This window comes from Pleurodeles waltl, chromosome 1_2, assembly GCF_031143425.1.
Source record: "Pleurodeles waltl isolate 20211129_DDA chromosome 1_2, aPleWal1.hap1.20221129, whole genome shotgun sequence".
Taxonomy (NCBI): Eukaryota; Metazoa; Chordata; class Amphibia; order Caudata; family Salamandridae; genus Pleurodeles; species Pleurodeles waltl.
Genome location: NC_090437.1, coordinates 596,590,042 through 596,610,259, shown reverse-complemented (window position 1 = coordinate 596,610,259; position 20,218 = coordinate 596,590,042). Strand labels below are relative to the sequence as shown.

General features: G+C 47.9%; 1 protein-coding gene across 1 annotated transcript in view; it reads right to left on the bottom strand.

Moving 5' to 3' along the window:
• The window catches only part of NAA15 (N-alpha-acetyltransferase 15, NatA auxiliary subunit), a 761,793-nt gene that overhangs the window by 208,355 nt on the left and 533,220 nt on the right, over positions 1-20,218 (bottom strand). The window contains exon 14 of the mRNA XM_069242270.1: positions 2,059-2,272. Within this exon, the coding sequence (XP_069098371.1) occupies positions 2,059-2,272 (214 nt within the window). The remainder of the gene's footprint in view (positions 1-2,058; positions 2,273-20,218) is intronic.

The window sequence follows — 20,218 nt, the reverse complement described above, 5'->3', positions numbered from 1 at the left end:
TCATAGGTGGTCACCTGCATAGGTGACCAAGCCCACTTTTAGGGCTATTTAGGGTCTTCCTCTGGGGTGGGTCCTCAGATTCGGCTTGCAAGATCCCAGCTGGACTAATCTGCAACCTCCAATTTGACGTCTAGCCATTGAAACCGCAACTGGACCCTCCAGGAACCCACAATCTGCATCCACGAAGACGACTCTTATTGCAACACTTTCAACGGCTCCTTCCAGCTTCCGCAAGATTTCCCTGGCTGTCCATTCTCAGAGGGAAGCAAGTCTTCAGTCTCCACAAGAAGGAAGAAGAAATCTCCCTTGGAGTGAAGGAGTCACTCCCCTGCATCCGCAGGCACCTATTTCAACAACAGGCTGCGTGGATTTCCTCTCACTCTGAGCTGCGTGGATCTTGCACAACGGGTGGTGGTCTGGAGTAGTCCTCTTGGTCCTCTCTGGCAGCTGTCCAACTTTGGTGGAGGTAAGCCCTTGACTTCCCACACTAGACAGTACCCCACTCAAGCACAATGTCTCTTGCAGCTGCCAAAGCTTGTTGGCATCTCCTCCAAGGGAACTTCAAGCTATGTGCAGCTCAGGCCCTCAGCACTTCTTCCTGTGACGCACAGCAGTCTGTGTGGATCTTCTGCGGCATGGGATCCCTTTCTGTAGTGCTGCGTGGGCTCCTTCTGCAACTTATGTCCCTGTCCTGTGGGACTCCCGTGGGTGCTGCCTCCACTTCTGTGGGTCCTTTGTGTCGCAGAGGGTCCCCTGTGCCTCTCTGTCCTGGGTTGAAACCTTCTGGGCTTTGCTGGTACTGGGCAGCACTTCTTTTCCACTAACCGCAAATTTGCCTTTGTCAAGGCTTGCTGGTGTAATTACTGCACCGACATCCATCTGTAATCTTCACGCCAGCGTGATACATCTTCTGCATCCATCAGGAACTCTTCCACGGCTCCAGTGCTGTCCTGTCCTTCCTCACTGTCGACCAACTCCTGCAACTGCATGCACCTTTTCACACAGGCTGCAATGGCAGGCCTGCAGACACATTTTGCATGGGCTCCCATAGGTGGCGTAATACATGCTGCAGCACATGGGGAAGCCCTGGGGCCCCAATACTCTGGGTACTTAGGCACCATATACTAGGGGCTTATATGAGGGTACTAGTACGCCAATTGTGGGGTGTAAAAAGTTAGGGACAACCAAATCTAGAGGAAGAGAGCACAGTCACTGGTTGGCAGGATCACAGTGAACACAGTCCAACCACACGGACAGCAGGCAAAAAGTGGGGGTATCCATGCCAAAAAGAGGGCACTTTCCGCAACCTACAGACCGCCATTTCATAGGAGGATGTTGGTCTCAAAAAGGAAAGAGAGGGTAGGGTTTTATGCCATAAGGGAAGCCTACTACATCAAATGTTAGGAATGGACTACCTCACTTCAGTCACCAGGCTTATTTAGTTTCAGCAAACAGAAATGTCTTGTACAAGGGGACCAGAATGTACAGAAGGATAGCAACGGCCCTTTACAATAAGGAACAGTTTCTGTGCAACATAAACAAGTGGAGTCAGCACTCATCAGCCCAGTTAAACCCATGTCCGTTTGCACCACCATTCTCATGTTACTAAACATTGCCAAACTTTGGGCTCTTCTCATAAACTCCTGCACAACTGGCTTTTTAATAATTAGCAAACAGTGACAGGATAATAATCTTTCAATCTGATGTGTGCATGCAGAAGTGTCGCACTTAATTACTAGAGATTCAACAAGTATCGTCTGTGACCCTTTTAGTTATAGGTACTCCACATACAAGGTTGCTGCTCTGATGAAACCATTTTTTCCAGCAAGTATTGTTTATTCACATTATTTCCTATTTGTAGAAAAAATGCTGATTGTCTATAGACATATGTAGGATTTGTACAAGAGGTTTAAAACAATGAAGCAAGGCAATTGAATGTTACATCATTACCAATAGGTCACGGTATTCAAAAATACATCATGAACTTTCTAATTCAGTTCACAATTCTTCTGAAAACAGGACAATGAAGTAAACAGAACATACATTTGAAGACAGTACCTGTATCAGCCTCATGCTCTTTATTCTCATCTGTCAATGGGTTATCATGAAGCTTCAAATATATTTCTATAGCAATACGTGCTGCTTTAAAGTAAAATGGATGTTGTCGTAGTACGTCTTCTAATTTTAACAAGTCCACATAAGATCGGAGTGTAATTTTCCTCATACAGTAAGTATGAAAGTCAAACTGGTCATCTGTGATTTCTACAAAATGCTAACAGAAACACTGTGTTGATTATCAAGAAAAACATGAAAATATACATGGAAAGGAAATTTAAAAAAAACATTTTGAAATAGTTACGGGGTTGTGGTACCAAGAAAGTTTGTCAACCCCTGAATTTCGACATAGATATGTTTACATCAAGCAAATGAGAGAAACTACATTTCATGAAAGAAACGTTTCGTATTAAATAACTCACGCCAGCAAGGAGTAGAAGTCCTGTGAAAAGAAAAAGTCACTTACCTTCAATAACTATTTCTGGTGGATATGTATTGTTACAGCAGTTTCCTCACCATGAGAATATTCTCCCCAAACTATTTTGCACTGTCTCCATAGCATTACCTGCTCTGTACACTCCTGGCATCTAATGTTGGACACAGATGATTGCATGTTTTTCCTCAGAGATAGGTTTGTTTCAAGGTGAGTAGTGAACTCTCCCCAAATCACACAATGCACTATGGTAAGGCAGGAATAACTTTAAATTAAAAAAAAGAAAAGTTTCTGTTCCAGTCACTATACCGTAAGTTTGCATTGCTTCGAGGAAGGTGAAATGGCGCATGCATCTTCTGCACTGCAAGGTCCAAACCAAATGTTATAGGTAATGGAATTTTTCAATTTGCAGCAAGTGCTGGTGAAGATCACATGCACTTCACAGAATAAAAAGCAAAGTCCTTCTACTAAACTGGCGGTTTGTGAGCTGCTCCAGGAGATGTTTAGAATAAAGTTTTAAGAGTAGTTGGCCCGACCTCTCCACACAACAGTACTTTAGGTGTGAATGGAAAACCACCTGCCTTACGTATGTCTACAAGAGTTGTTGCTCAAGAAAAACATAGTGGCTCCTTTTTTGAGTGTGTGATGTGCCCTGAACACAGTGGGTGTCCATTTTGCTTTAGCACAACAGACTTGGATAAAAACATATCAATTTAGCAATGCCAGATCTAGAAACAGGGTTCCCTTAGTGAGGCTTAACAAAAGATACAAAACGTACAAGTCATTCAAGAAATCATTAGTTCGGTCAGTATAACTGTAGGAAGTTGGCTCTGTATGTGCTATTTCAAAGTAAGTAATAGCATGCACAGAGTCCAAGGGTTCCCCTTAGAGGTAAGATAGTGGCAAAAAGAGATAATACTAATGCTCTATTTTGTGGTAGTGTGGTCGAGCAGTAGCCTTATCCAAGGAGTAGTGTTAAGCATTTGTTGTACATACACACAGGCAATAAATGAGGAACACACACTCAGAGACAAATCCAGCCAATAGGTTTTGTTATAGAAAAATATCTTTTCTTAGTTTATTTTAAGAACCACAGGTTCAAATTTAACATGTAATATCTTGTTTGAAAGGTGTTGCAGGTAAGTACATTAGGAACTTTGAATCACTTCAATTGCATGTATACTTTTCAAGTTATTCACAAATAGCTATTTCAAAAGTGGACACTTAGTGCAATTTTCACAGTTCCTGGGGGAGGTAAGTTTTTGTTAGTTTTACCAGGTAAGTACGACACTCACAGGGTTCAGTTCTTGGTCCAAGGTAGCCCACCGTTGGGGGTTCAGAGCAACCCCAAAGTTACCACACCAGCAGCTCAGGGCCGGTCAGGTGCAGAGTTCAAAGTGGTGCCCAAAACGCATAGGCTTCAATGGAGAGAAGGGGGTGCCCCGGTTCCGGTCTGCTTGCAGGTAAGTACCCGCGTCTTCGGAGGGCAGACCAGGGGGGTTTTGTAGGGCACCGGGGGGGACACAAGTCAGCACAAAAAGTACACCCTCAGCAGCGCGGGGGCGGTCGGGTGCAGTGTGCAAACACGCGTCGGGTTTTCAATGAGGTTCAATGAGAGACCAAGGGATCTCTTCAGCGGTGCAGGCAAGGGGGGGGGCTCCTCGGGGTAGCCACCACCTGGGCAAGGGAGAGGGCCTCCTGGGGGTCACTCCTGCACAGAAGTTCCGTTCCTTCAGGGGCTGGGGGCTGCGGGTGCAGGGTCTTTTCCAGCCGTCGGGACTTTAGGTTCAGGCAGTCGCGGTCAGGGGGAGCCTCGGGATTCCCTCTGCAGGCGTCGCTGTGGGGGCTCAGGGGGGACAACTTTGGTTACTCACAGTCTTGGAGTCGCCGGAGGGTCCTCCCTGAGGTGTTGGTTCTCCACCAGTCGAGTCGGGGTCGCCGGGTGCAGTGTTGCAAGTCTCACGCTTCTTGCGGGGAGTTGCAGGGGTCTTTAAATCTGCTCCTTTGAAACAAAGTTGCAGTTCTTTTGGATCAGTGCCGCTGTCCTCGGGAGTTTGTCTTTCTTGAAGCAGGCAGTCCTCAGAGCATTCCGTAGTCACTGGTCCCTTGGAAAGAGTCGCTGGAGCAGGTTTCTTTGGAAGGCAGGAGACAGGCTGGTAAGTCTGGGGCCAAAGCAGTTGGTGTCTTCTGTTCTTCCTCTGCAGGGGTTTTTCAGCTCAGCAGTCTTCTTCTTCTTCTTGTAGTTTCAGGAATCTAAATTCTTCGGTTCAGGGGAGCCCTTAAATACTAAATTTAAGGGCGTGTTTAGGTCTGGGGGGTTAGTAGCCAATGGCTACTAGCCCTGAGGGTGGGTACACCCTCTTTGTGCCTCCTCCCAAGGGGAGGGGGTCACATTCCTATCCCTATTGGGGGAATCCTCCATCTGCAAGATGGAGGATTTCTAAAAGTCAGAGTCACCTCAGCTCAGGACACCTTAGGGGCTGTCCTGACTGGCCAGTGACGACTCCTTGTTTTTCTCATTATCTCTCCTGGACTTGTCGCCAAAAGTGGGGGCTGGGTCCAGGGGGCGGGCATCTCCACTATCTGGAGTGCCCTGGGGCATTGTAACACGAAGCTTGAGCCTTTGAAGCTCACTGCTAGGTGTTACAGTTCCTGCAGGGGGGAGGTGTGAAGCACCTCCACCCAGAGCAGGCTTTGTTTCTGTCCTCAGAGAGCACAAAGGCTCTCACCGCATGGGGTCAGAAACTCGTCTCTCAGCAGCAGGCTGGCAGAGACCAGTCAGTCCTGCACTGAACAATTGGGTAAAATATAGGGAGCATCTCTAAGATGCACTCTGTGTGCATTTTTTAATAAATCCAACACTGGCATCAGTGTGGGTTTATTATTCTGAGAAGTTTGGTGCCAAACTTCCCAGTATTCAGTGTAGCCATTATGGAGCTGTGGAGTTCGTTTTTGAAAGACTCCCAGGCCATATACTCTTATGGCTACCCTGCACTTACAATGTCTAAGGTTTGTGGTATAGTGCACCCTGCCTTAGGGCTGTAAGGCCTGCTAGAGGGATGACTTACCTATGCCACAGGCAGTGTGAGGTTGGCATGGCACCCTGAGGGGAGTGCCATGTCGACTTAGTCATTTTCTCCCCACCAGCACACACAAGCTGGCAAGCAGTGTGTCTGTGCTGAGTGAGGGGTCCCTAGGGTGGCATAAGTCATGCTGCAGCCCTTAGAGACCTTCCCTGGCATCAGGGCCCTTGGTACCAGGGGTACCAGTTACAAGGGACTTACCTGGGTGCCAGGGTTGTGCCAATTGTGGAGACAATGGTACATTTTAGGTGAAAGAACACTGGTGCTGGGGCCTGGTTAGCAGGGTCCCAGCACACTTCTCAGTCAAGTCAGCATCAGTATCAGGCAAAAAGTGGGGGGTAACTGCAACAGGGAGCCATTTCTTTACAATAACATAGGAGTGCTCTTTTGACATTATAAGCGTGTAAAGAGCTTTTAATACCTCAAGTTAATAGTTTCACTGAAATTAGAGAGGTCTTAAAAAAAATAAAAAATACAAATCAAGGGTTTGATCCAAATACAAACTGATGTTTGTTCACTTGAATAAGAGAGACCAACACTGCTATAGGGTGAAGTTCACTGACTCTACCAAGGAAACTGGGTGCAATGAGGAATGCCATCTTCCATGAAAGATACTTCAGAGTACAGGCTCAAACGGCAGGGCCATAAGCCAGGAAAGTACAATGTTCAAGTCCTGTGAGTTGTGATGTCATTCAAGGGGAAATTACTCTTAAGGCCCCTGTAAGGAAATGCCTCCTTGGCATGGTTGCCCCCTGACTTTTTGCCTTTGCTGATGCTATGTTTACAATTGAAAGTGTGCTGAGGCCTGCTAACCAGGCCCCAGCACCAGTGTTCTTTCCCTAACCTGTACTTTTGTATCCACAATTGGCAGACCCTGGCATCCAGATAAGTCCCTTGTAACTGGTACTTCTAGTACCAAGGGCCCTGATGCCAAGGAAGGTCTCTAAGGGCTGCAGCATGTCTTATGCCACCCTGGAGACCTCTCACTCAGCACAGACACACTGCTTGCCAGCTTGTGTGTGCTAGTGAGAACAAAACGAGTAAGTCGACATGGCACTCCCCTCAGGGTGCCATGCCAGCCTCTCACTGCCTATGCAAGTATAGGTCAGTCACCCCTCTAGCAGGCCTTACAAACCTAAGGCAGGGTGCACTATACCATAGGTGAGGGTACCAGTGCATGAGCATGGTACCCCTACAGTGTCTAAGCAATACCTTAGACATTGTAAGTGCAGGGTAGCCATAAGAGTATATGGTCTGGGAGTTTGTCCAACACGAACTCCACAGCACCATAATGGCTACACTGAAAACTGGGAAGTTTGGTATCAAACTTCTCAGCACAATAAATGCACACTGATGCCAGTGTACATTTTATTGCAAAATACACCCCAGAGGGCACCTTAGAGGTGCCCCCTGAAACTTAACCGACTGTCTGTGTAGGCTGACTAGTTCCAGCAGCCTGCCACACTAGAGACATGTTGCTGGCCTCATGGGGAGAGTGCCTTTGTCACTCTGAGGCCAGTAACAAAGCCTGCACTGGGTGGAGATGCTAACACCTCCCCCAGGCAGGAGCTGTAACACCTGGCGGTGAGCCTCAAAGGCTCACCCCTTTGTCACAGCACCGCAGGACACTCCAGCTAGAGGAGTTGCCCGCCCCCTCCGGCCCCGGCCCCCACTTTTGGCGGCAAGGCCGGAGAAAATAATGAGAATAACAAGGAGGAGTCACTGGCCAGTCAGGACAGCCCCTAAGGTGTCCTGAGCTGAGGTGACTCTGACTTTTAGAAATCCTCCATCTTGCAGATGGAGGATTCCCCCAATAGGGTTAGGATTGTGACCCCCTCCCCTTGGGAGGAGGCACAAAGAGGGTGTACCCACCCTCAGGACTAGTAGCCATTGGCTACTAACCCCCCAGACCTAAACACGCCCTTAAATTTAGTATTTAAGGGCTACCCTGAACCCTAGAAAATTAGATTCCTGCAACTACAAGAAGGACTGCCTAGCTGAAAACCCCTGCAGAGGAAGACCAGAAGACAACAACTGCCTTGGCTCCAGAAACTCACCGGCCTGTCTCCTGCCTTCCAAAGAACTCTGCTCCAGCGACGCCTTCCAAAGGGACCAGCGACCTCTGAATCCTCTGAGGACTGCCCTGCTTCGACGACGACAAGAAACTCCCGAGGACAGCGGACCTGCTCCAAAAAGACTGCACCTTTATCCAAAGGAGCAGCTTTAAAGACCCCTGCAATCTCCCCGCAAGAAGCGTGAGACTTGCAACACTGCACGCGGCGACCCCGACTCGGCTGGTGGAGAACCAACACCTCAGGGAGGACCCCCGGACTACTCTACGACTGTGAGTACCAAAACCTGTCCCCCCTGAGCCCCCACAGCGCCGCCTGCAGAGGGAATCCCGAGGCTTCCCCTGACCGCGACTCTCTGAAACCTAAGTCCCGACGCCTGGAAAAGACCCTGCACCCGCAGCCCCCAGGACCTGAAGGACCGGACTTTCACTGCAGAAGTGACCCCCAGGAGTCCCTCTCCCTTGCCCAAGTGGAGGTTTCCCCGAGGAAGCCCCCCCTTGCCTGCCTGCAGCGCTGAAGAGATCCCTTGATCTCTCATTGACTTCCATTGCGAACCCGACGCTTGTTCTAACACTGCACCCGGCCGCCCCCGCGCCGCTGAGGGTGAAATTTCTGTGTGGGCTTGTGTCCCCCCCGGTGCCCTACAAAACCCCCCTGGTCTGCCCTCCGAAGACGCGGGTACTTACCTGCAAGCAGACCGGAACCGGGGCACCCCCTTCTCTCCATTGAAGCCTATGCGTTTTGGGCACCACTTTGAACTCTGCACCTGACCGGCCCTGAGCTGCTGGTGTGGTAACTTTGGGGTTGCTCTGAACCCCCAACGGTGGGCTACCTTGGACCAAGAACTGAACCCTGTGAGTGTCGTACTTACCTGGTAAAACTAACAAAAACTTACCTCCCCCAGGAACTGTGAAAATTGCACTAAGTGTCACTTTTGAAATAGCTATTTGTGAATAACTTGAAAAGTATACATGCAATTGAAGTGATTCAAAGTTCCTAATGTACTTACCTGCAACACCTTTCAAACAAGATATTACATGTTAAATTTGAACCTGTGGTTCTTAAAATAAACTAAGAAAAGATATTTTTCTATAACAAAACCTATTGGCTGGATTTGTCTCTGAGTGTGTGTACCTCATTTATTGTCTATGTGTATGTACAACAAATGCTTAACACTACTCCTTGGATAAGCCTACTGCTCGACCACACTACCACAAGATAGAGCATTAGTATTATCTCTTTTTACCACTATTTTACCTCTAAGGGGAACCCTTGGACTCTGTGCATGCTATTCCTTACTTTGAAATAGCACATACAGAGCCAACTTCCTACAGCCCCCATAAGAACGTGTTACTGGTATTTAAAAAATTTACTGGTGCTATCTATTTTGATTTAAGGTGCCACAACAGCTAAATGTGCCCTTATTAAGCCTACCTTTTTATATAAAAAGGCAAACATCTTGCACAAAGGCCTCTGGGGGTTGCTTGCTAAGAGTGGTGCAATAGCGGGCAATCCTCTGCCATCTGGCCATATAACAAACCCTAGTAATAGGATTGCATGTCTCTTTCAGGATAGTAATGCACTATTTTGAAAGCTGCAGATAACCAAACTAACTTCAGACAATTTATAAAAATAGAGTATTTTTTGTTCTTTTTTTTTTAAAGACACTAAAGTGACAAAAAAATCCAAATGAGGGGGCAACGCGTCACACTTGACTGGGACAAGGGTATGTTCTAAGGCCGAATGTGATCAAACCAGATAAACAAGTCAGGTTGGTCGCAGAAAATTACACCTTCACACTTATATTTCCAAGAAGGAAAAGTCCTCTGCAGGACAAGGCTGGGGGCTAGATCCGAAGACAAGCTCATCGACGATGGGGTTGACAAAGGATGAGGACTCTGTGAAGCAGTCAACAAAGGCAGGAAAGGTTACAAGCATTAAAAGTCTGAAGCTCTGTTCCAGGAAATCAGCATCAATCAGATCCTGCTCAGTGTGGGGCCCTGTGAAGATATCTACCTTTCGAATTATTTTTTTCTGGAAGTCTGATTTTTTTCAGAGGGGCAATGCTGTAACCTAAGGGAGTTTCACTTTGGCGAATGCTGGTCGGTGTTTGGCCTGCTGAATTGGATTACTTGCTGTAAGGAAATGCCTCCTTGGCATGGTTACCCCCTGACTTTTTGCCTTTGCTGATGCTATGTTTTGAATTGAAAGTGTGCTGAGGCCTGCTAACCAGGCCCCAGCACCAGTGTTCTTTCCCTAACCTGTACTTTTGATTCCACAATTGGCACACCCTGGCATCCAGATAAGTCCCCTGTAACTGGTACCTCTGGTACCAAGGGCCCTGATGCCAGGGAAGGTCTCTAAGGGCTGCAGCATGTATTATGCCACCCTAGAGACCCCTCACTCAGCACAGACACACTGCTTACCAGCTTGTGTGTGCTAGTGAGAACAAAATGAGTAAGTCGACATGGCACTCCCCTCAGGGTGCCATGCCAGCCTCTCACTGCCTATGCAGTATAGGTAAGACACCCCTCTAGCAGGCCTTACAGCCCTAAGGCAGGGTGCACTATACCATAGGTGAGGGTACCAGTGCATGAGCACTGTGCCCCTACAGTGTCTAAGCAAAACCTTAGACATTGTAAGTGCAGGGTAGCCATAAGAGTATATGGTCTGGGAGTCTGTTCTACACGAACTCTACAGCACCATAATGGCTACACTGAAAACTGGGAAGTTTGGTATCAAACTTCTCAGCACAATAAATGCACACTGATGGCAGTGTACATTTTATTGTAAAATACACCACAGAGGGCACCTTAGAGGTGCCCCCTGAAACCTAACCGACTATCTGTGTAGGCTGACTGTTCCCAGCAGCCTGCCACACTAGAGACATGTTGCTGGCCCCATGGGGAGAGTGCCTTTGTCACTCTGAGGCCAGTAACAAAGCCTGCACAGGGTGGAGATGCTAACACCTCCCCCAGGCAGGAGCTGTAACACCTGGCGGTGAGCCTCAAAGGCTCACCCCTTTGTCACAGCACCGCAGGACACTCCAGCTTAGTGAAGTTGCCCGCCCCCTCCGGCCACGGCCCCCAATTTTGGCGGCAAGGCTGGAGGAAACAAAGAAAACAACAAGGAGGAGTCACTGGCCAGTCAGGACAGCCCCTAAGGTGTCCTGAGCTGAAGTGACTAACTTTTAGAAATCCTCCATCTTGCAGATGGAGGATTCCCCCAATAGGATTAGGGATGTGACCCCCCTCCCCTTGGGAGGAGGCACAAAGAGGGTGTACTCACCCTCAGGGCTAGTGGCCATTGGCTACTAACCCCCCAGACCTAAACACGCCCTTAAGTTTAGTATTTAAGGGCTCCCCTGAACCTAGAAAAATAGATTCCTGCAACTACAAGAAGAAGGACTGCCGAGCTGACAAACCCCTGCAGAGGAAGACCAGAAGACACCAACTGCCTTGGCCCCAGACTTACCGGCCTGTCTCCTGCCTTCCAAAGAACCTTCTCCAGCGACGCTTTCCAAGGGACCAGCGACCTCTGAGGACTGCCCTGCTTCGAAAAAGACAAGAAACTCCCGAGGACAGCGGCCCTGCTCCAAAAGAACTGCAACTTTGTTACAAGGAGCAGATTTACAGACCCCTGCAACTCCCCGCAAGAAGCGTGAGACTTGCAACACTGCACCCGGCGACCCCGACTCGACTGGTGGAGAACAACCAACTCAGGGAGGACCCTCCGGCGACTCTACGACTGTGAGTAACCAAAGTTGTCCCCCCTGAGCCCCCACAGCGACGCCTGCAGAGGGAATCCCCAGGCTCCCCCTGACCGCGACTGTCTGAACTCCATTTCCCGACGGCTGGAAAAGACCCTGCACCCGCAGCCCCCAGCCCCTAAAGAAACAGAACTTCTGTGCAGGAGTGACCCCCAGGAGGCCCTCTCCCTTGCCCAGGTGGTGGCTACCCCGAGGAGCCCCCCCCTTGCCTGCATCGCTGGAGAGACCCCTTGGTCTCCCATTGAAAACTGAAGGAAACCAGACGCTTGTTTGCACACTGCACCCGGCCGCCCACGCGCTGCTGAGGGTGTACTTTCTGTGCTATCTTGTGTCCCCCCCGGTGCCCTACAAAACCCCCCTGGTCTGCCCTCCGAAGACGCGGGTACTTACCTGCTGGCAGACTGGAACCGGGGCACCCCCTTCTCTCCATTATAGCCTATGTGTTTTGGGCACCTCTTTGACCTTTGCACCTGACCGGCCCTGAGCTGCTGGTGTGATAACTTTGGGGTTGCTCTGAACCCCCAACGGTGGGCTACCTTGGACCAAAAACTCAAACCTGTAAGTGACTTACTTACCTGTGAAAACTAACAATAACTTACCTCCCCCAGGAACTGTGAAAATTGCACTGTGTCCACTTTTACAACAGCTTATTATGTTTTATGCAAAAAGTATACATGCTAAAGTAATGATTCAAAGTTCCTAGAGTACTTACCTGCAATACCTTTCAAAAGAGCTATTACATGTAAAATTTGAACCTGTGGTTCTTAAAATAAACTAAGAAAAGATATTTTTCTATAACAAAACCTATTGGCTGGATTTGTCTCTGAGTGTGTGTACCTCATTTATTGTCTATGTGTATGTACAACAAATGCTTAACACTACTCCTTGGATAAGCCTACTGCTTGACCACACTACCACAAAATAGAGCATTAGTATTATCTCTTTTTACCACTATTTTACCTCTAAGGGGAACCCTTGGACTCTGTGCATGCTATTCCTTACTTTGAAATAGTACATACAGAGCCAACTTCCTACACTTGCTTTGGAGAATATAGAGGGAGCTGAGAGAGAGAGAAAGGGAGAGACTCATTCTAACAGAAGTCACAATCAAGGTCCAGTTAAAACTGGTCAGCTGGGCTCTTCCACAAAAGTGGCTTCTTGCAGCATTTGGATCGCTGTAGCTTAACAGGTCAGCTAAATGACCCTTGGAGTCCATTTCTTTGTCCTATGTACAAATAGGAGCAGGTCCACTCCTCAAAATTCTCCTCACAGGTCTCAGTGGCAGGTGCAATCCTTCAGTCTTCCAAGGTCCATTAGTGATCTCAAGAGGGTGTTCAAGAGTGCCACATACATATGTCTAGCACTAGACCATGCATGGAGTGACTCCTGACCCCTCCACTCAGAAAAAGGCAAAGATTCCCCAGGGGTAACCCTACCCACAGCAGCTCCTGTTTGTTCTACTGCAAACAATTTCTCAGTGCTCCTCTCCCTCAACCCAAGAAGCAAAACCTTTATTTCTGTGTGCAGAACACCTGTGCCCACTCTAGAGGTGTGGTCAGGAAAACGAGAAACCCCTCACTCTGTGGTCACTCAAAACCTATTCTGGGGACAGCTCTTTTTCTCCTGGGAATAGTGCCTGACTGGCGAAAAGGACAAAAGAGGGGGCAGACCCAGATGGCAGCTACATCTGTCTGTGACAGGGTAGGCCTTTTTGAAGACAATTAAGTTCCTGGGCACTGCCCAGATGGTCTTCCTGTTTAAAGAACAGGACACCTTACCATGCTTAAGCTTCTTATCTCTGCTCTGGAAGCAAGTTCACACTTCATCAAGTAGCTATTTAACTTCTGGGTGACACCAGGAAGGTCATGTAGATGGGCTATTAGAGGCGTTAGGCAGGCAAAAGGTGACTTTTGAAAGTACATATCTACAACATTTAGTAAAAAAACTAATTTACAAATGAATTGGATTTGTAATAAATATCTGAAAGAAGTCCAAGAATTAACCTTTTAGCTAATTCTTTCTTGGGTGCCTGTGGATGCGGGAGAGCAGCTTCTCTACTCCAAGGGAGTTCCTCCTGGTGATTGACGAAGAACTGGTAGTTCTCCCTGTTTCTTGGTGGCTGCAGCAGCAGGACAAGTCAGTTGCTACTTGTATGAAAGCAATCTTTTTGGCAGGTTAGCCCCCCCCCCCTCTACCTCCACACCCTTTTTCTGGTATCTGATGTGATTTTGACTGAAGGTGCACTGGGTCCCTGCTAACCAGGTCCTGAGTTTCAGAGTTTTTCCCCAAAACTGCAGTTCTCCACAATTGGCAAACTCTTTAGCATCCTCTGTAAGTCCCTAGTAAATGGTACCCCTGGTACTTAGGGTACTAAGGAAGATTTCTGAGGGTTGCAGTAACAGGTGATACCCCGAAGGGCCCCCTCACTAAACCCACACAGTTCTGCCATTGCAGACGGCGTGTGCTGGTAAAACTGAAAACATGACCTGCCACACACCCCTGTGCGCCTGGTTCCCTTCCACTGTGTGTCCAGGTGTAAGTCACCTCTATGACACGGTGCATCAGGATACATGTAAGGGCATGTCTGCATGAGCGGATATGCCCCTGCTGTGTCACTATCAATTATTACACATAGTAATAGAACAGGGAAGGCATTTTAAACAGGGAAGCCATTTTAAATATGTGCTGGACACCGGTCACTACACGTTTCCCAGCTACATGATGGCCTCTCTGAACCCACGGATGTTAATAAAGGCACCCAGAGAGAACTTTAGAGGTGCCCCTCTGAAAACCTACCAGCTACTAGTGTGTTAACTGACTGGTCCTAACGAGTTCAGCCACCTTAGCCATGTTTCTCACCCCCTTCACCCCCCGAAGGATTACAGCCAGCACTTTTGAGGGTCAGAGACAAAAGCCGGCACTGGGCATAGGTGTTAGCACCTCACTAAGGCATGATGGGCATTCCAGGGCGGGAAGCTTCAAAGGCCTAGCCACCTTTGTAATGCAACGCAGTTCTCTCAAGATAGCAGAGATGACCGACTGCCCTATCCTGGCCCCCACTTTTGGCAGCAGAACAGACGGGAAAATTAGGAGGTGTACCCACTTCATGCCAGTCCCACCCCTGAGGTGGATGAGCTGAAGTGGACAGCACTTTTTAAATTCCTCCATCTTTGTTTGGAAGGAATTAGGCCACTAGGATTAGGATTATGCCTTCTTCAAGTGGCCATTGCAAGGGTGTAGTCCCCTTAAAAGTGGTCAGCCCCTAACTTGAGTATTTATGTGGCACCCCTGAACCTTAGAACTCAGATTCTGACAACCTAAGAAAAAGGACAAAGAAGAGATGCACCAACAGAAGAGGAGAAGCAGCAGAAGAGAAGAAGCAGCAGCTGACCTGGTACTGACCCTGCTGGCCTGTCTACACTCCTCAATGGACTCTGCACCAAACGATGCCTCGCTCTGCAGCTGAACCTCCAGAAACCTGGGAGGACTGCCAGCCTTCAAACAAGACTCAAATCTCCCATGAGCAGCAAGCCTGCTCTCCAATGAACTCAGGACTCCACATCCTCCAGAACCGCAAAGACCCGATGCCTGAAGACAGCTGTAGGAAGTTGGCTCTGTATATACTATTTAAAAGTAAGAAATAGTGTGCACAGAGTCCAAGGGTTCCCCTTAGAGGTAAGATAGTGGCAAAGGTAGATAATTTGAATGCTCTATTTTGTGGTAGTGTGGTTGAGCTGTAGGCTTATCAGAGGATAGTGTTAAGCATTTGTTGTACACACAAAGGCAATACATGAGGAACACACAGTCAAAGACTTACTCCAGGCCAATAGGTTTTTCTATTGAAAAATATATTTTCTTAGTTCATTTTAAGAACCACAGGTTAAAGATTTACAGTTAACACGTTAAATGTAAGGTACTTCACTTAGATACATTAGGAAATTTGAATGAAAACAATATCATGTACAGTCTTTGAAAAAATGGCAATAAGCTATTTTCAAAGTAGAAAGTGCAAAAATCAACAGTTCCTGGGGGAGGTAAGTAAAGGTTAGATTAGGAGCTAAGTAAAACACAAGTCTCAGTCCTGGGGCATAGGCAGCCCACCGTTGGGGGTTCAAGGCAATCCCAAAGTTACCACACCAGCAGCTCAGGGCCGGTCAGGTGCAGAGGTCAAAGAGGTGCACAAAACACATAGGTGCCTATGGAGAACAGGGGTGCTCCGGTTCTAGTCTGCCAGCGGGTATAGGTTTCAAAGGAGAGACCCGGGGGTCACTCTAGCGGTGCAAGCAGGCATAGGGGGTGCTTCTCGAGACAGCCACCACCTGGGCAAGGCAGAGGGTCGCCTGGGGGTCACTCCTGCGTCGAAGTTTGGTTCCTTCAGGTACTGCGGGTTGCAGTTTTGCTTCCAGGCGTCGGGTCCCTTGTTACAGGCAGTCGTGGACAGGTGTCGCTGTGGGGGCTCAGGGGGGGTCGTCTCTGGTTACTCTCAGGCTCGCAGTCGCCAGGGAGTCCTCCCTGAGTTGTTGGTTTTCTGCAAGTCGAGAAGGGGGCGTCGGATACAGAGTGTAGAGTCTCAGGCTTCCGGCAGGAAACGTGAAGTCCTTGGAAGTTGCTTCTTTGTTGCAAAGAAGTAGCTGGTTTTGAACAGGGCCGCTGTTCACAGGAGTTTCTTGGTCCTGTAGTCCAGGGCAGTCCTCTGGGGCCTCGGAGGTCGCTGGTCCCTGTCGGATGCGTCGCTGGAGCAGGTTTTCGAAGTTGGAGACAGGCCGGTAGGGCTGGGGCCAAATCAGATGTTGTCTTCCTCCTTCTCTGCAGGCTTGCAGGTCAGCAGTCCTCCTCCTTTCTTAAGGTTGCAGGAATCTGATTTCCTGGGTGCCCCTAAATACTAAATGTAGGGGTGTGTTTAGGTACGGGGGGCAGTAGCCAATGGCTACTGTCCTTGAGGGTGGCTACACCCTCTTTGTGCCTCCTCCCTGTGGGGAGGGGGGCACATCCCTAATCCTATTCGGGGAATCCTTCAAACTCAAGTTGGAGGATTTCTCAAGGCAGGGGTCACCACACTTTAGGGGTTGTCCTGACTGGTGGGTGAAGACTCCTTGTTTTTCTCATTATGTCCTCCAGCCTTGCTGCCAAAAGTGGGAGCAGTGCCCGGATGGGCAGGCATCTCCACTAGCTGGGATGCCCTGGAGCACTGTAACAAAAGGGGTGAGCCTTTCAGGCTCACCACCAGATGTTACAGTTCCTGCAGGGGGAGGTGAGAAGCACCTCCACCCAGTACAAGCTGTGTTCCTGGCCACAGAGTGACACAGGCACTCTCCCCCATGTGGCCAGCAACATGTCTGGTGTGTGGCAGGCTGGCAGAAACTGTCAGCCTGCACTAGCAGTCAGGTAGGTATTCAGGGGGCATCTCTAAGATGCCCTCTGGGTGTATGTTACAATAAATTGCACACTGGCATCAGTGTGCATTTATTGTGCTGAGAAGTTTGATACCAAACTTCCCAGTTCAGTGTAGCCATTATGGAACTATGGAGTTCGTGTTTGACAGACTCCCAGACCATATACTCTCATGGCTACCCTGCACTTACAATGTCTAAGGGTTTGCTTAGACACTGTAGGGGCATATTGCTCATGCACATATGCCCTCACCTGTGATATAGTGCACCCTGCCATAGGGCTGTAAGGCCTGCTAGAGGGGTGACTTACCTATGCCACAGGCAGTGTGAGGTTGGCATGGCACTATGAGGGGAGTGCCATGTCGACTTAGTCATTTTCTCCCCACCAGCACACACAAGCTGAGAGGCAGTGTGCCTGTGCTGAGTGAGGGGTCCCCAGGGTGGCATAAGACATGCTGCAGCCCTTAGAGACATTCCCTAGCAACAGGGCCCTTGGTACCATTTACAAGAGACATCTGTGTGCCAGGGCTGTGCCAATTGTGGGTACAAAGGTACAGTTTAGGGAAAGACTGGTGCTGGGGCCTGGTTAGCAGGGTCCCAGCACACCTTCAATCATAACTGGCATCAACAAAAGGCAAAAAGTCAGGGATAACCATGCCAAGGAAGGTATTTCCTTACAATCATGTAAAAAAGGGTGCTTTCCAACAATATCCTTGCAAATAGGTTTTCCTTTGTAGGGCTTTGCAAAGAAAAGAAGGGGTTCTGTTCCTCTTGGGAGGAGTTTAGTTCTCTCAATGTAATATATTCATGCTTTCTTGACAGCAAGGGTATGCAAAGCCCTCTCCGTAACAGGCATGATTTGAAAAGAGGATGGGTAACTTAACTGTCGGGTTAACATAGAGAGGGAAAATGACTTCTGGGAGAAATTCAGTTTGCTCTTAAAACTATGCTATCCTAGTGCACTTGGATGAAAGGTTTCTATAATGTCAGTGCATGTATTTCATTTAATTTTCTAAGCTATTTGATAGCTACAAAAAGGCTATTTTCTAAGGCAAAAACCGCATATCACAACAGTGAATTGGCTTCAAAGGAGTCCCCTTCAATCTAACTAGAACTATATTCAGATCCCAGACTGGTGCTTGAATTGTTGTATGAATGACCTTTTAAAATCCTTCCATAAACGTCTTAATCGCAGTTATTTTAAAAAGTGACAAATGCTTCCAGTTTACCAAGTTGGCTGCCAATGCAGCTAAATGGGAAGGAAAAGAAGTGCATGTCAACCGTGCTTTGTTCAAATGTAACAGCAAATAGTATTCGAAACAGATGCTTTCAGAGGGTCTATCTGTTGTCTCTTCCATTTAGCAACATAGCAGGGTCGCTTGGTGAGCTTATTTGCCTACCACAAGGTTTGCATACAAAACTATGGGAGAATTAGAAAACTAAACGCTAGGCTCTCATGTGTCTGATAGGTTCGACTTAGCCAGTTCTGGGTGTCTGAGAAGGACCTGATGCTATGTTTTGAGGTTTGGCTGAGTGGTAAACTTTAGTGGGGGATGAACTGGCATTTCTAGCAGAATGGAATACCATGGCTGACACTCCCTAGCTGGTGACACGAGACTGAGGGTGAGTGATACTTTCCTTCACCATGTTTGGGATAAGAGGCAGTGGAGCAAAAAGCAATGACCAGTTCATCCATAGTGCATTGTCCACAGAATGTAGTGTGCTTCTTCGTTGAAAGGTGAGATTTTGGCATTTTTGTTTCTCTGTGCGGTGGTGAACAAAAGTACTGTGGGAGTGCCCCACTGTTGAAAGTACCTGTGAAAATCTTGGGGATTCATTTCCCCATTTGTGGACTTGTTGATGCGTCCTGCTTAACAGGTCCACAAAACTGCTGTTCGCTGCTATGAGATGATCTGGTAGTGCAGAATGCGATTCCAAACGACAAAATACCACATCTTTTGTGCTAACATTGATAATGACAGAGGAGCAAACCCCCTGTGGTTCTTGATGCAGCACATCACTGTCATGTTGTCGGTCCTAATGAGTACTGTTTGTCTTGAATGAGAGGGATAAAACGGAGTGCCAATTGTATCACTGTGAGCTCCAGGTAACTGTTCTGACGTTCCAGTTGCTCTAGGCTACAAGTTCCCTGAATAGCTAGAGGGTTAAGATGTGCACCACACCCTATTAGACAGACATACGTGGCAATGGTCATCTTAATTAGGGCGTCCTGGAATACCCTGCAAAGAGGCAAATTATATCTGTACCACCATAAAAGAGTATGCTGGGTTCTGGGCCCTACCAATAGTAGATCTGTACACTGACCATTCAACTTGTGATAACTGTATCGCTACGCATTCCTGTGGCGGATGTTTATGCAATCTTGCATGTGACACTATGGCTGTGCACACTGCCATCATCCCTAACAGTTTCATTAGCATCCTCACTGCGAGAGAACAGGATTTCTGAAAAAGAGGCAGCAGCAGTTGGAATGTCATCACCTTCTCGATTTAGGTAGTTTTCCCAATAATGTTCATGACAATTTCTATAATATGAGAAAGAATGCGTCATTCATATCTAGAGTCACCATTTGATCCCTTTAACAGTGCAGCAAGATGATGTTTGTAGATGGGGGAACACAATGAAGTGTTCTGACAGATGCAATGATTGAGGGGGCCGGAGACAGCACAGGCTGGAAGGAAGGTTACATCCTTTTTGGGGATAAGGAAGTATAGGGAGAAGACTGTTTAACCGCAATTGGCGTTTCAAAAACGTCTTTTTTTCTTCCCCATAGTGGCAATCGTACCTGAAAAGGAGTCAAACCAAAATGGCAATCTTCATTACCTCGTTTTCCCTATAGCCACTGGTTTCACTGCAACACTGATTTTCTTGCACTCCTTTTCTGGAGGAAGAACATCCCCTGCTGCATACCTTAACGCCCTCTTACTTGACATGTATAACAAGAGAGTATGTCGGAGCCTCCTCTTTGATATAATTAGGGAATCTAAGGTCACTTATTTCTTTCTGACACGTTTTGTGAAGGCTCGAGTTTTAACAGCGTCTTTAAAGTGCTGTGTGATGCATTTCATGGGGAGTTACTCTACAGATTTCTGTTGTAGAGTGTTTAAATTAAGAAATCGCTCTATTTTCCAATAATAGCTATACTTTGTGGTGCTGTACTTCCCTCAGTATAACGGCAGTAGTGACATGGTGGGCGGGTTGTAATAGTAGGGCTCACGAATGTAGTCTTCTTGGGGTTCTACGAGAGAATCTTCCCAAGGGTCATTCCCATCCGTGCCAATGACAGGGTTCCGATATGGACCCTAAGGGGCCTATGGGCTCCCTTGCTCGATTAGCGTTGTTCAAATGGAAAGAGGACTGTGCTAACTGAGAAGGTGACAGTGCAGAAGATTGAG